We start from the raw sequence: 11,888 nt of genomic DNA, 5'->3' as shown, positions 1-11,888 counted from the left end.
TAAAGGATATTTATGTTATTTTTTGCTGTTTTTTTAAATTAATGAGTTGGGGTGGGATCATTTAAGTATTTTAATAATAATAATAAAAAAAAAACATGTTGACGTGCATGCGTCAGCCGCTCCGTCGTCTTAGAACAATGTGTGCGACTGATTTAGGAGACCAAGATTATCATTTTGGGGTTGCTTTTGATGCGTCTCAAACATGTTTCCCAAAATAAAAAATATGTGCGTAAATAAGTTCGTCTGTCATTATCTATGAATTAAATTAGACTATTATATTATTCGATATTATTGGATCCAGTCAAGTAAATAACTTGAGCATTTGGTTTTTATTGGCTTTTAATAATTATAAAAAAAAAAACATACAAGTAAAGGAGTAACTGGACTTTCTTATAAGAACACCTATACCTTGTTAATAAAAACTATGGAGTACTAAAATTAAATTTCTGCCAGCAACAACTGGACTGGAAGTGTTAGGTCTATCTAAAGTTTCAAAAATGAAATCATATGTATCAAGTGTCACTTCATAATAAAGAAAAATTAATAATCGAGAAACGCCATAAATGATATATAAATAACAGGGCCACAGGAGAATATATTTTGTTTGAAAAATGTTAAAATAATGGCTGTGGTTTTTTTTTTACTCCACTCGAGTAAGTGAATGATATTATGATAAATAATATTTTTTAAAATGATTTTTTATTTAAAAATATTTTTTTATATAAGCATATCAAAATTATTAAAAAATACTAAAAAAAAATTAATTTAATATTTTTTCAAATCACAAACACTTTAAAATACATTATAAAAAAAATTAGAAATACTCCCAAGCATACACAAAGATAACATAGTATTTAGGGTGGTCTATTTTGGTAAGAGCGTCAGTCCAAAATGTGTGGGTATGAAAATCCAATACTTTCTTTTTATCGGGTGTATGATGTGTGTGTATGTATATATATTACCTAATTTTCATTACATTCTATAAAATTTTCTTCATATAACTGGCTTGGATTATTTAAGTTTGTGAATGATTTATAAATATGTTTTTAGATTTTTTTTTTAACCTTTGAAAAACATTAATATTTTGGTATAAGTAATGAATTAATTTGATGCTATATATATTAGTAAGTTTTGGCATGCTTGGTCCAACTAGAAAGATTAACTATTATTTACTAAGTATGTGACACTTACCTTTATTTTTTTGCAAATGGTTTGGAAAACGTTTAGAATGTCAAGTGGTTGCTTCAGAAGTTTATAGTTGATTTCCACACTTCAATATTTCAATTACTAGACCACTTTATGATCTTAAACTTGTAGTACATTTAGTTTTATTTGATTTTGAAGTTAAATTTTCTTGATGTGAGATAAATTATATTGGATTTATTTAATTTATGATTTAATGTATTTTTTTTAACATATTACTATTTTGAGTATAATTTCTTAATTGGGATTAAGATGCAAGAAATTAAGAATTATGGTTAAATTGGAAACTCAAGCTCGGTAAGGAGCTGAATTGAGAGATTTCAAGATTGATTCGCTTGACTAGGTTTAATGACATAATATCAAAAAATTATCCATGCTTTTGACATTATTTTTTACATTTAAAAAAGTTTGATTCAATATACTTAGAGCACAGGGAAATGACCTAGTAATTAGAAATAAGGGGGAGGATGAGATTATACACATGAGAGGATATCAACTCGGGATGCTCATTCGAGAATTGCAAGATTTTTTAGCCTTGTTTCTTATTGTTAATATCACCGAAGAGTTGGTTTGCCTTGCATTGTAATTTAATTTTAAAGATTAGTCTTTCACACTAAGAGTCTGAATTTACTCAAATCAATGCTTTCAGATGTCGATAGAAGCATTTCTGCTGTTTTTGGATGATGAGTTTATAGCTGTTTTTTATGAAATTGAAAAGTTGTCTTTTCTATTTTTTGCGCAAACACAAAAATCTCTAAAATTTTGTATATATCAACGGTTTTTTAATTAGATCTGTAATTAACATTATTATATTATAAAAATTAACATAACTATAAATTAATAATGTAAAAACTTGTGAATTTCTACAAAACCATCAAATTCCTTAACATCCCCTCCTTTTACTTTACATGAAACAAACATTATAAGTTTGTGTGTGTGTAATTGAAACCTAATCAAGATGAAAAATAGATAGTGACTTTAAATAGATATGAATTTAATTACGATTACCTTTATAAGTTGAGACTTTTTAAGATTTTCACATAAATTTTTCTTGTAAATCTAAGTGTTTTTATGGTTAATGGACTAAGGGGATTCACCTATCCCTAAATTAACTTTAACTCTTTAAGAATTAGTTTTTTTTTTTAACTTTCAAGTCTTTATAGGAATATTAAATCTTAACTAAGTTTGCATCCCATACTTGATTTAGACTATTAATTTTTATTCACTTCACTTGAGTTCCTAGATTTCACTAGATTTGTGACACATGATTCACCACAGGCTAATAATTTTTTTTTTACGTAAAAGAAATGCTAAGAAAAGTTTTTTGAGACCCGAGTCATTGATTCAACTAGTAATATAAATAATATGAATAAAAAAAATGCAACTACAATAAATAAACTAACAAAAAAAAGTGACAATGAAAGAAAAGTAAAAAGTACCAGACCTAAGCCCATTCAGAGTATAAAAAAAACTCAATGTGAAGGGTAAAATTAATTTTTGTTTTAAAAAACCCATTAATCCGGGTTAACTCGCAAAATCTGTGACCATAGCTATAAAATTAGGATAATCTCATAAAAAAAAGTAGGAAAAAAGTTCAAAAACAATTTCTAATAACTCAAATGAGAACATAATAACTCCATAAAAATAAAAAGTTGAAGCCCAATCTCTAGCAAATAAAATGTTATGGGATGAAAATCAAGAAAATACGTATAATTAAAAAACAGGTCGAAAAAACTCGATTAGAGCCCACCCGGGTCAAGATGCAAAATTTTTATTCTTATTTTTTTTTTGCATTTTCTTTTATAATTTTCAAGAATTTTTTTTACAAACAAATTAAATAAAAATGAAAATAAAAACAAAATGATTGAAATTAATTAAAATTACTGAAAAAATATATCTTTTTGGATTTTTTTTCTAATTGTTTTCAAATTATATACAAAAAATAAAGGGTTAAAAATTAGGTTATGACAAAGAGGATGCGTCTTTCATACTTCATTTTTAAATTGATGCTAAAATTGTATCAAAAACATATTTATTTTATATTTTTATCTTTGTCTCTTCTACCAAACATATTTTTTTTTGTCTCCTTTGTATATGTCCGTCATTAATTGTAATACCTTGAAAAATTAAATATGAAAGAATAACATTATCCTTTAATGAGTAATTATAGGTGACTATAGTTGAGGGGTAATGAGAACATACATGCATGCATGCATGAACAACAATAATAATAAATTAAGTTTCCTATTATGCCATTTTTATTAGTTAAGGGTATTATAAGTAATTGTGGGTAAATTAGTAATTACACAATATTTTAGAGAATAAAAAGAAAATAAAATCCCAAAGTAACTTACACTCTATTTGATTAGACAATTAAGACCTATACCAACATGGAAATGGAGAAGAAGATCAATGAGGAGATTTGATCTAGAGCCAAAGTTTTTTTTTTTTTTTTTTATCAATTTAAGATATATGCTCTTTATCCTTAACTTTTATTTTAGTTATCAAGAAAGGTTTATGAATTAGATTTTTATGATATTAGACATGCAATCACTTTTGAGAAGTGAGTGCTATACTAATGAGTCTTAGATTGATAGAAAATCATTGGAAGTGATATTATATATTTTTGGCATAATAATGTTAAGTAATAGTGAAGTTAAGGAATTGAAAAAGAAAAGAAAAGATGATGAGTTGGTAACTTTAGGCCATCAAAATCCAGTCCTTCAATGAGTGTTATGGTTCAAATTTGATACTTAGTTATAGGATTCCATATTTGATACTTAGTTATAGGATTCCATGAGTTCTTTGATTTGATAGGTCATTTGCTTAAATTAGAGTGGTGGATTAAGAGTTATAATAGTTGAAAAGAAGTTACTTGAATCTTTAATTTCTTAATTTATAAGAATATATCTTAGTTAATTGGAGAATGAAATTCACCTAATGTTCTACAAATACAAAAATCATGAAAAATGTTTCTAATTATTAAAATTTAATAGTTAATAATTGAAAATTAATTTGAAGAGTGAACAATTTTTATAGTTTGGTTTTAAATGTTTCAATATAGTAAAATTAATTGATTTTTATTTGGAATTTGAACATGTGGAAGGTATTTCACAAAGAACTTTATTTCTATAGGAATTAATTTATTTACTTAATCAATTATTTTTTAAAAAATAGCCCCAGTTAATAATTTTCGACACCTCCACTTTAATTATACTTAGAATACTGCTGGACTTGAAACAAAAATGTTTTTTAGTCATTTTCTAATCATATTTTCTAATATTATTATTTTTGGACCATGGTTGCCATATGTTTTATATAATTATATTTTGTATTTAATTATTAAAAAAATAGATATTTTATAAGTAAAATAAGGTTTGTAATAACATGGTTACGAGGCTGGGTGAATTTTAGAGGGAATTTTAGGATCATTTAAGCTAGTGATATATTTAACTTTTGATTAAACTAGAAATTAAAAACAAGTTGTGTATCGCATTAGATATTAGTGAGCATATAATTTATAATTTATAGTGATTGTTATTATTAGGTTGCTAGTATTGCTTGGTTATTTATAAAGCTAATCTTGGACTTGCTTATCAGGTAACAGGCTCGTGGTTGCTATGATTTAAGGTATTTTTTTAATAGATTACTATTTTGAGTATAATTTCTTAATTGAAATTAAGATGCTTCCATGCCTATAAAAGTAAGTATTTCCATGATTTTTTTTTGGATTCAGGGCGTGACACTAACCAAAGAAAAACCGATGTTTTGCATCCTCGAAAAGGGTGGGTAGTAAACACTAAGATGAAGGAATTACGCTATACTATTGGGGCCAAGGCATAAACCCCTGCAGCTCAGGGAATGCGGGGCCTCGAACGAGGCAAAGCCTTCACTAGGGGGCTGCGAAGGAAGAAGAAGATGGGGAAGAAGAAATCCAAACAAGTAGAACTAATGCCCTGACAACCCAACTTCATTACAATAGCAAGCCTTTTGATGCCTTTACTAGAGGGCTGCGAAGGAAGAAGAAGACGGGGAAGTGGAAGTCCAAACTAGTAGAACTAGTGCCCTGACAATCTAACTTGAGGTGCCGATCATTACAATCTTGATGTACCTCCGCCAGGATAAATGGAAGGGGAGATCTATAGATGGTTTTTTCAGGGTCTAATACGAGGGTGGCGGTGGCGGTACAAGGGCTCATGGGTTCCACATAGGTTCACAGGACGAAGAGCTCTAAATTACCTCATCTTAGTGAGAATGGTATTATAAGCTCTACGCAAGCTAACTACACTCCTTGATAGTTAAAACAACGCGTTTCAATCTGAAAAGATTTTAGCCATAACTGAACAAATAATGTACACCTAGCCCAAGAGGTGATAGAGAGTTCTTGAATTAGGATTGTATTACATGCTATATCCAAACTTACTACGATAGATCATATGATACACTTGGGCTCAAAGAGGTGTGCTTTGCACCTAACCCTTGAACCCTCAGGTAAGCATAATGATCCTTTAGGTTTTTGGACTTGTGTTTCTTGTGGCGCCTACCTTACATTTTGTGTCACGGAACAAGTAATGAGGGGTGCAAATTCCGTATCCATTCCTAAAAGATGTAACACCATTAAAAGATAACAGCCCACTATTAAAAACCTTTTCGATAGAATTTTATTTATTTACCCATTTAAATTTAGGGCTAAAAAATTTGAATTTTTTTTTTCAATGTTTTTGAATGTTTTAATGTGCTGATGTCAAAATAATTTTTAAAAAATAAAAAATTTTATTTTAAACCATTTCTAAAAGAAAAACCATTTGAAAACAAACTATTACATTCTCAAACATCCTCTTAGTTTCCAGTAATAATAACCTAGGTTATGCAGATAAATATCCGTGATCTAGCATGCAAACTAATTTTGACATTTTTAACATACAGTATAAAAATGAGGATAAGCTTGCTAGTAATATTAATTCCATACCTATCCAACATTTAATGAAATACACATTGACAACCAAAGCATCCAACTAGAAGGACGGCTGTAGCAACCATAAGCGTCATAGTGCTGCTGCCATTTTGTATTTTAAAAGTATTTTTAAAAAAAATTAAATTTTTTTTATTTTTTTCTTTTCTTCAAATTAATATTTTTTTTTCATATTTTCAGATAATTTTGATATGCTGATATCAAAAATAATTTTTAAAAAATATAAAAAAAATATTATTTTGAAGTATTTCCAAGTAAATAACACTTTGAAAGACAACCGCAAACACACTCCCAAATACCCTAACAAGCAACAGTTTGCATAATGCAGTAAAATATTGCAGAACCAGAATAGATTACCAAAAATTACTGTAAGCATAGTTTATCTAGAAAACCTAATTCAAATATCACTGAACGGTGATTATAATATTGTCCATGAAAGTACAATGCATCTTGTGATTCATATAATAATACAAAGAGCTACCACTAAGGTACATAACCGATCTGGATCTTTAAGACTTAGAATTTTAATACCTGTTTGGGTTGGCTCCCCAGCTTTCCCAGTGCTTTATCCAATGCAGTATGAAAATCACCAAAAGAGACCAACTCCATTCTGCAAAGAGGTACAGTACAACACCCGGTTTGTAAATATTATCAGTTGGCACAACATGAGTAATTCTACGGTGACTGAAAAAGTGACAAGATTTGCACAACGAATACGCACTCATATTTCAACTTCCCTTCTCGTGCTAGGCAAAGAAGATGGTCAATCGAATTTCTACATTCATTAACTTTATCTGAATTCATTAATTTCTGCAGCCAGAATCCTCTCAAGGAAAGATCCTGCAGACAACAGAAAATAGAGAGGTAACCAATGCAAGTAAGAGATTATAAACAGAACCACAGAAGCATTGCTTATGGGCTTAGAAGGAACCACTTTCATAGTTGGGCATGCAATATTGATCATGATGATGATTACAAAACAGGTTTGAGGCTTGAAAATACAAGTAGGTGAGCAAAACAAGTTATATAACTTGCATTGAATTATATTTCGTTCCACTATTCACCTTTACATGTTCCACTAGAGATATTAACATGTGTGTTTGGTATTGTGGTGCAGAGAACTTTTCAAAAGTTTTTTTCAATTGAAAATGCATCAAATGATGTTTTTTCATATTTTTTTTTACATCAGCACATCAAAACCATCCAAAAACACATCAATTTAATGTTTTTTCATGTGAAAAACAATTTGAAAATCAAGTTTTAATGCAAAAACAAACACTCGCTGTATAGTAGTAGATCCCAGGTCCTGTTTAGGGTAAGCATGATGCATATGAAATAAAGATTGTTAGGATTTGTTTAGGATTCAGGGTTAACAAGAAGATTTAAGAGCGGGTTCAAGCCTTGAATGGAGGTTGTGAATAATTATCTAAGATATCAGCAAAAACATAGAAAAGTAAGAAATAACAATAGAAAAATTGAACCCTGGTGTTAAAACACTCAATTTATTTTTTCATGACTCAAGTCCACGAAAATAAGTCATAGGATCCATATGTTGTCATCATCCATTTTTTACATCCTAAAAAAAATAAAATCTCATGCTTTATTTTTAATTTACAATCTTTTTAAAAAGTAATTAAGAGCAGTCTTGGAATGAAAAGGGGTTTATGTAATATTATCTTAAAAGTGGAGGGATTTCAAACTTTTGGACGATCTCTGTAATTTCATGATCCCTCAAACGGGTTTCTTATAAATTCACCCATCTTATGAAAATGCAGTTTCTGAATTTCAATAACTGCCACATTATCACATATTCAGTTGCAAGGAAATTCACTACTTACCTTGAAAATGAAGGATGATGTTGATGTTGTGATAGGTTTTTTTGACATTCCACCATATGTCACCATTGTTCCCCCATGCCTGAGCACAAGAGTTTATTAAGATGGAAATATATATTTTTGCAATGAAGAAATAATAATAAAAGGATACGTACATGTTAAACAAAAAGGAAACAAAGGTAAAATTCCTAGAGAATTTATCATTGAATGCCCACACCTTAAGAATTTGAGAACCAAAGAAGCCGAATTGCCACCAACACAGTTGAATCCCAAAGCAGGTTCAGGCAAGTTAGTCTAGTACGTCAATGACATGAAAAAAATGGCACCCCTCATGAATTGCTCTTTGTCCAACAAATAAATTTGTATAAAAACATTTGAGAAAGAGTAAACACCTCCCACTTTATATACTAAATTATCAACCATAATGAGTGTATAGATGATAATGATACCAGAAGACCCTTAATATTTTTCACTTCCAATTGGCTCTCAGTAAAAACTTCGTCAGCTCCTAGTCTTTTCAACATTTCCTTTGCTTCATCTGACCCAACCCTGAAGGATGAAGAAGATTGTAAATGAAGGTCAGCTGGCAGAAATTGCATTAAAACATTAATAATAAAAAAACCATCAGATGATACGAAGTCACCAAACAGACCTTTCATCTCACACTCACAGCTTTAAAAACTTGACAGTGTGCTTAATCATAGAGATCCTCCTTGCTATACAAGCATGCTTTGTTTTTACTAAATTAGAACTTCATTATGATTTGGTATGTAAATCATAATAAAGCCATAACTCCTCCTTAATCCAAACACATATGCCCTAAGCGATGCACATGGGAATTCTCAAAGGCAGAACATATTTTGGTCATCCGTTGAAAACTTTGTTTCCTTCAAGGAAACCAAGAAAAAACTGTTATTATATGCTACGCTAAGGGCTTTTTTGGTATTGCAGTGTTGTGTTGAAAGTAGCCTTGGTAAAAGCAGTGTTTGGTAACATGGAGCTCATGAACCTTTTTTGGTCTGTGAGTACACCGAGCCTGATTGAATTTCACCTTGGCAAAATTCAATGGAAAAAAAAGAAGCCAATCTGGAGTTCATTTTATCAAATCTGCTCATCACTCCAGAGGAAGATGAAGAAAATCTATTACACCAAGCAAATGCAACAACAGAAACCGAACACAAATGTAGGAATGGCATGGAGAGTGTGCACAAAAACAAGCACACAATGCTTAAATAAACTAGAAAAGTAACACTAAAAGGCTTTGAACTGAAACAACACCTATCCCTTATTATATTGATACTATGGATGCCCCGATGTCGTGCAAGCTGGATGATACACTGCCCGACAATGCTCGTAGCCCCATTTTGCACTATACAATCTCCTGCAATGATGTATTTGATAATAAAAAACAAAAACAAAAATGAAATTTTAAGGTTAATTGGAAAAATAGATATGGGATGGATACAGTACCTGAATTAAGAGTGACAAAGTCTTGAAGCATTCTTAAAGCAGTCAAAGGATTGACAGTAATAGTGGCAGCATATTCAATCGGTGAATCCTTACTGATTTTGTGCCAAACACTCTCCTCTTTTACAATGTAAGTCTGCCACGTTCCTACAGTGAAAAAAACGAAAAATAACAACAGAAAGAAGAAGAATGAAGACATATATCTATGGGAGGGGGGGGGGGGGCGATAGCTACCAGAAGAAGGCGGAGATGGAATGACCCAATCGCCAGGAGAGAGGTGCTTCACTGCAGAGCCCACAGAAAGCACCTCTCCTACACCCTCATATCCACCAATTGCAGGCAAAGGTGGCCTCACTGGGTATACTCCTTCAATTCGATTTATATCAGAGGGATTGATTGGAGCTGCCATCATTTTGACGCAGACATCCTTCTCTTTCACTTCCACACCTTCCATCTCTATTACTCTGCACCCACCCACCCACCCACTTAACATTCATCATTAAACTAAATATACCATACATACATACACACACACATACCTTGTCACGGCGTCAGGCGGCCCATGCCGCTCGTAGACGACGGCCTTGGAAGGCGGCGAGGTTAGTAGGGATGAGAATGCCCGGATACCACTGTAAGACCGCTTCAGTTTGAAGAAGCCTCTCCTCGTCGTTGCTACCGATCTCATCATTATCAACGCCATCTCCCTCTCTCTCCCTCTCCAATCCTTGTGGCCTTGCTACTGCTACTTGCTTCCCTCCTGTAAAATAAGAAAGGGAAATGTTTCTGCTGCTTTCTAAATATAGGAAGGGTAGTAGATTGTTAGAAGGAAAATAGTTTTTTTTAAAAAATAATTATTTTAAAAAATAAATTATTTTTTGATATTTGATAGTGTCTTAGAAAGTAAGTTGGAAAATACTTTTCAGTATTTAATTATGTTATGAAAAATAAGTTGGAAAATAACTTATTAATATTTTTTTTCAAGTTTATTAAAATAATAATGAATAAATCTTACAAATTAAAAAGTTGAATGAGAATGGAATTGAAAAAAATATAATTTTATAAATTATCTTAAATAAAATAAATAATAATTAAAATAATAGAGATCAAATCTATCAGATAAAAAAATTGAAAGATGATGAAATTAAAATAATAATTATTATAATTTCATAAATTATTTTAAATAAAATAAGTAGCAATAAAAAAAATAAGGATCAAATTTGATAGATAAAAAATTTCAATTTAAAAAGTGATAAGAGAAAAGTAAATAGCAATCATAAAAATAAGAATCAAAGTTAATATAAAAATCAAATTAAATCAAATTTTAAGGGATGAATTTGAAAAAAAAAAGATTCAAACAAAATATATAGCAATCAAAAGTTTGAGGACCAAATTTGACATAATCAGCAAATAATATGATATTTTTAAAATTTTCACAACTTCTGCAAAGTGTTTTCCGCTCAAAATAAAAAGAAACACTTTCCTGAAAATAAAGCCAAATGTTCCCTTAATAAGAAAGTGTTTTCCGTTGACCAACTTTTCTAATGGCAAACAAACATAAAAAAATTTGAAAAGTGGTTTCCCGGCAACCATTTTCCGAGAAACAAACACACTCTAAGTTGGTCATCTAAAAACAATGTCGTCACTCTGTTTTAGTGTTGATCAGTCCATTTTAGTGCATCACCTTTTCAATTTTTCCCATCGAGTGTTTATACTTTTATTTTTACCATTTAACTACTTTTCTGTGTTTGTATTCATCCAATGAGAATTTAACATTGAGATTTAATTGTATTTTTAATTTATTTTAAAAAATTAGTTTTAAATTATTTTTTGATTTTTTATTATTACTTTAATATATTATTGTTAAAAATAAATTTTAAAAATAAAAAAATATTATTTTAATATATTTTAAAATAAAAAATATTTTAAAAAACAACTCCTAAAATAAAAAATGCCACATGATTGTGTTAAGATTAATATTTTAATACCTTTTGAGTTAAAAGCTTGATGAGAAGTTGCCAACTATGTGCTAATGGCATTAAAAAACAAAAACAAGAGTAAAGGTAAGGGCTAATTGATAAGTATAAAGGGCAATAACGTTTTTTTAGATTTTTTTAATTTTTAATATTAATATATTAAAATTATAAAAAAAATATTTTAAAATATTAATTTAATTTTTTTAAATAAAAATAAATTTTAAAAATATTTTTAAAAACAAAAGCTATCTAATGTTAAGTCATGTAAACCCTTAAACATTTGCGTATACTTTCAAGACTGGCATATGTTTCATGTTGCCACGTAGATGGCCCGATTTTACTATAAATAAAAATGAAACAAACAATTTGCATCTATCTGTTTTGATTTTGTGATTTTTAATATGATAAATTGAGTTGAAAATAGACTATTTTCTGAGT

General features: G+C 29.7%; 1 protein-coding gene across 1 annotated transcript; it reads right to left on the bottom strand.

The window, feature by feature from the left end:
* Positions 1 to 6,510: 6,510 nt before the first annotated feature.
* On the bottom strand, positions 6,511 to 10,258 carry LOC18095021 (enoyl-[acyl-carrier-protein] reductase, mitochondrial). The gene is made up of 9 exons (XM_006369434.3): positions 10,017 to 10,258; positions 9,712 to 9,941; positions 9,481 to 9,624; positions 9,289 to 9,391; positions 8,460 to 8,559; positions 8,228 to 8,304; positions 8,014 to 8,092; positions 6,897 to 7,015; positions 6,511 to 6,785 (listed from the first exon to the last, which is right to left on the bottom strand). Exons 1-9 carry the CDS (start codon positions 10,175 to 10,177, stop codon positions 6,692 to 6,694), a joined length of 1,107 nt encoding a protein of 368 aa, XP_006369496.2. The 5' UTR covers positions 10,178 to 10,258; the 3' UTR covers positions 6,511 to 6,691.
* Positions 10,259 to 11,888: the final 1,630 nt, after the last annotated feature.

This window comes from Populus trichocarpa, chromosome 1, assembly GCF_000002775.5.
Source record: "Populus trichocarpa isolate Nisqually-1 chromosome 1, P.trichocarpa_v4.1, whole genome shotgun sequence".
Taxonomy (NCBI): domain Eukaryota; kingdom Viridiplantae; phylum Streptophyta; class Magnoliopsida; order Malpighiales; family Salicaceae; genus Populus; species Populus trichocarpa.
This window is presented reverse-complemented; position numbering and strand designations above follow the sequence as displayed.

Bases quoted from the DNA above. Each gene is read 5' to 3' on its own strand.
- LOC18095021 (XM_006369434.3), bottom strand. From the start codon at position 10,177: ATGGCGTTGATAATGATGAGATCGGTAGCAACGACGAGGAGAGGCTTC. The intron at 8,093-8,227 runs GTGTGGGCATTC...TCTTGTGCTCAG, and splicing joins TTGGTTCTCAAATTCTTAAG to GCATGGGGGAACAATGGTGA. The intron at 6,786-6,896 runs GTGCGTATTCGT...ACCTCTTTGCAG, and splicing joins GAAGGGAAGTTGAAATATGA to AATGGAGTTGGTCTCTTTTG.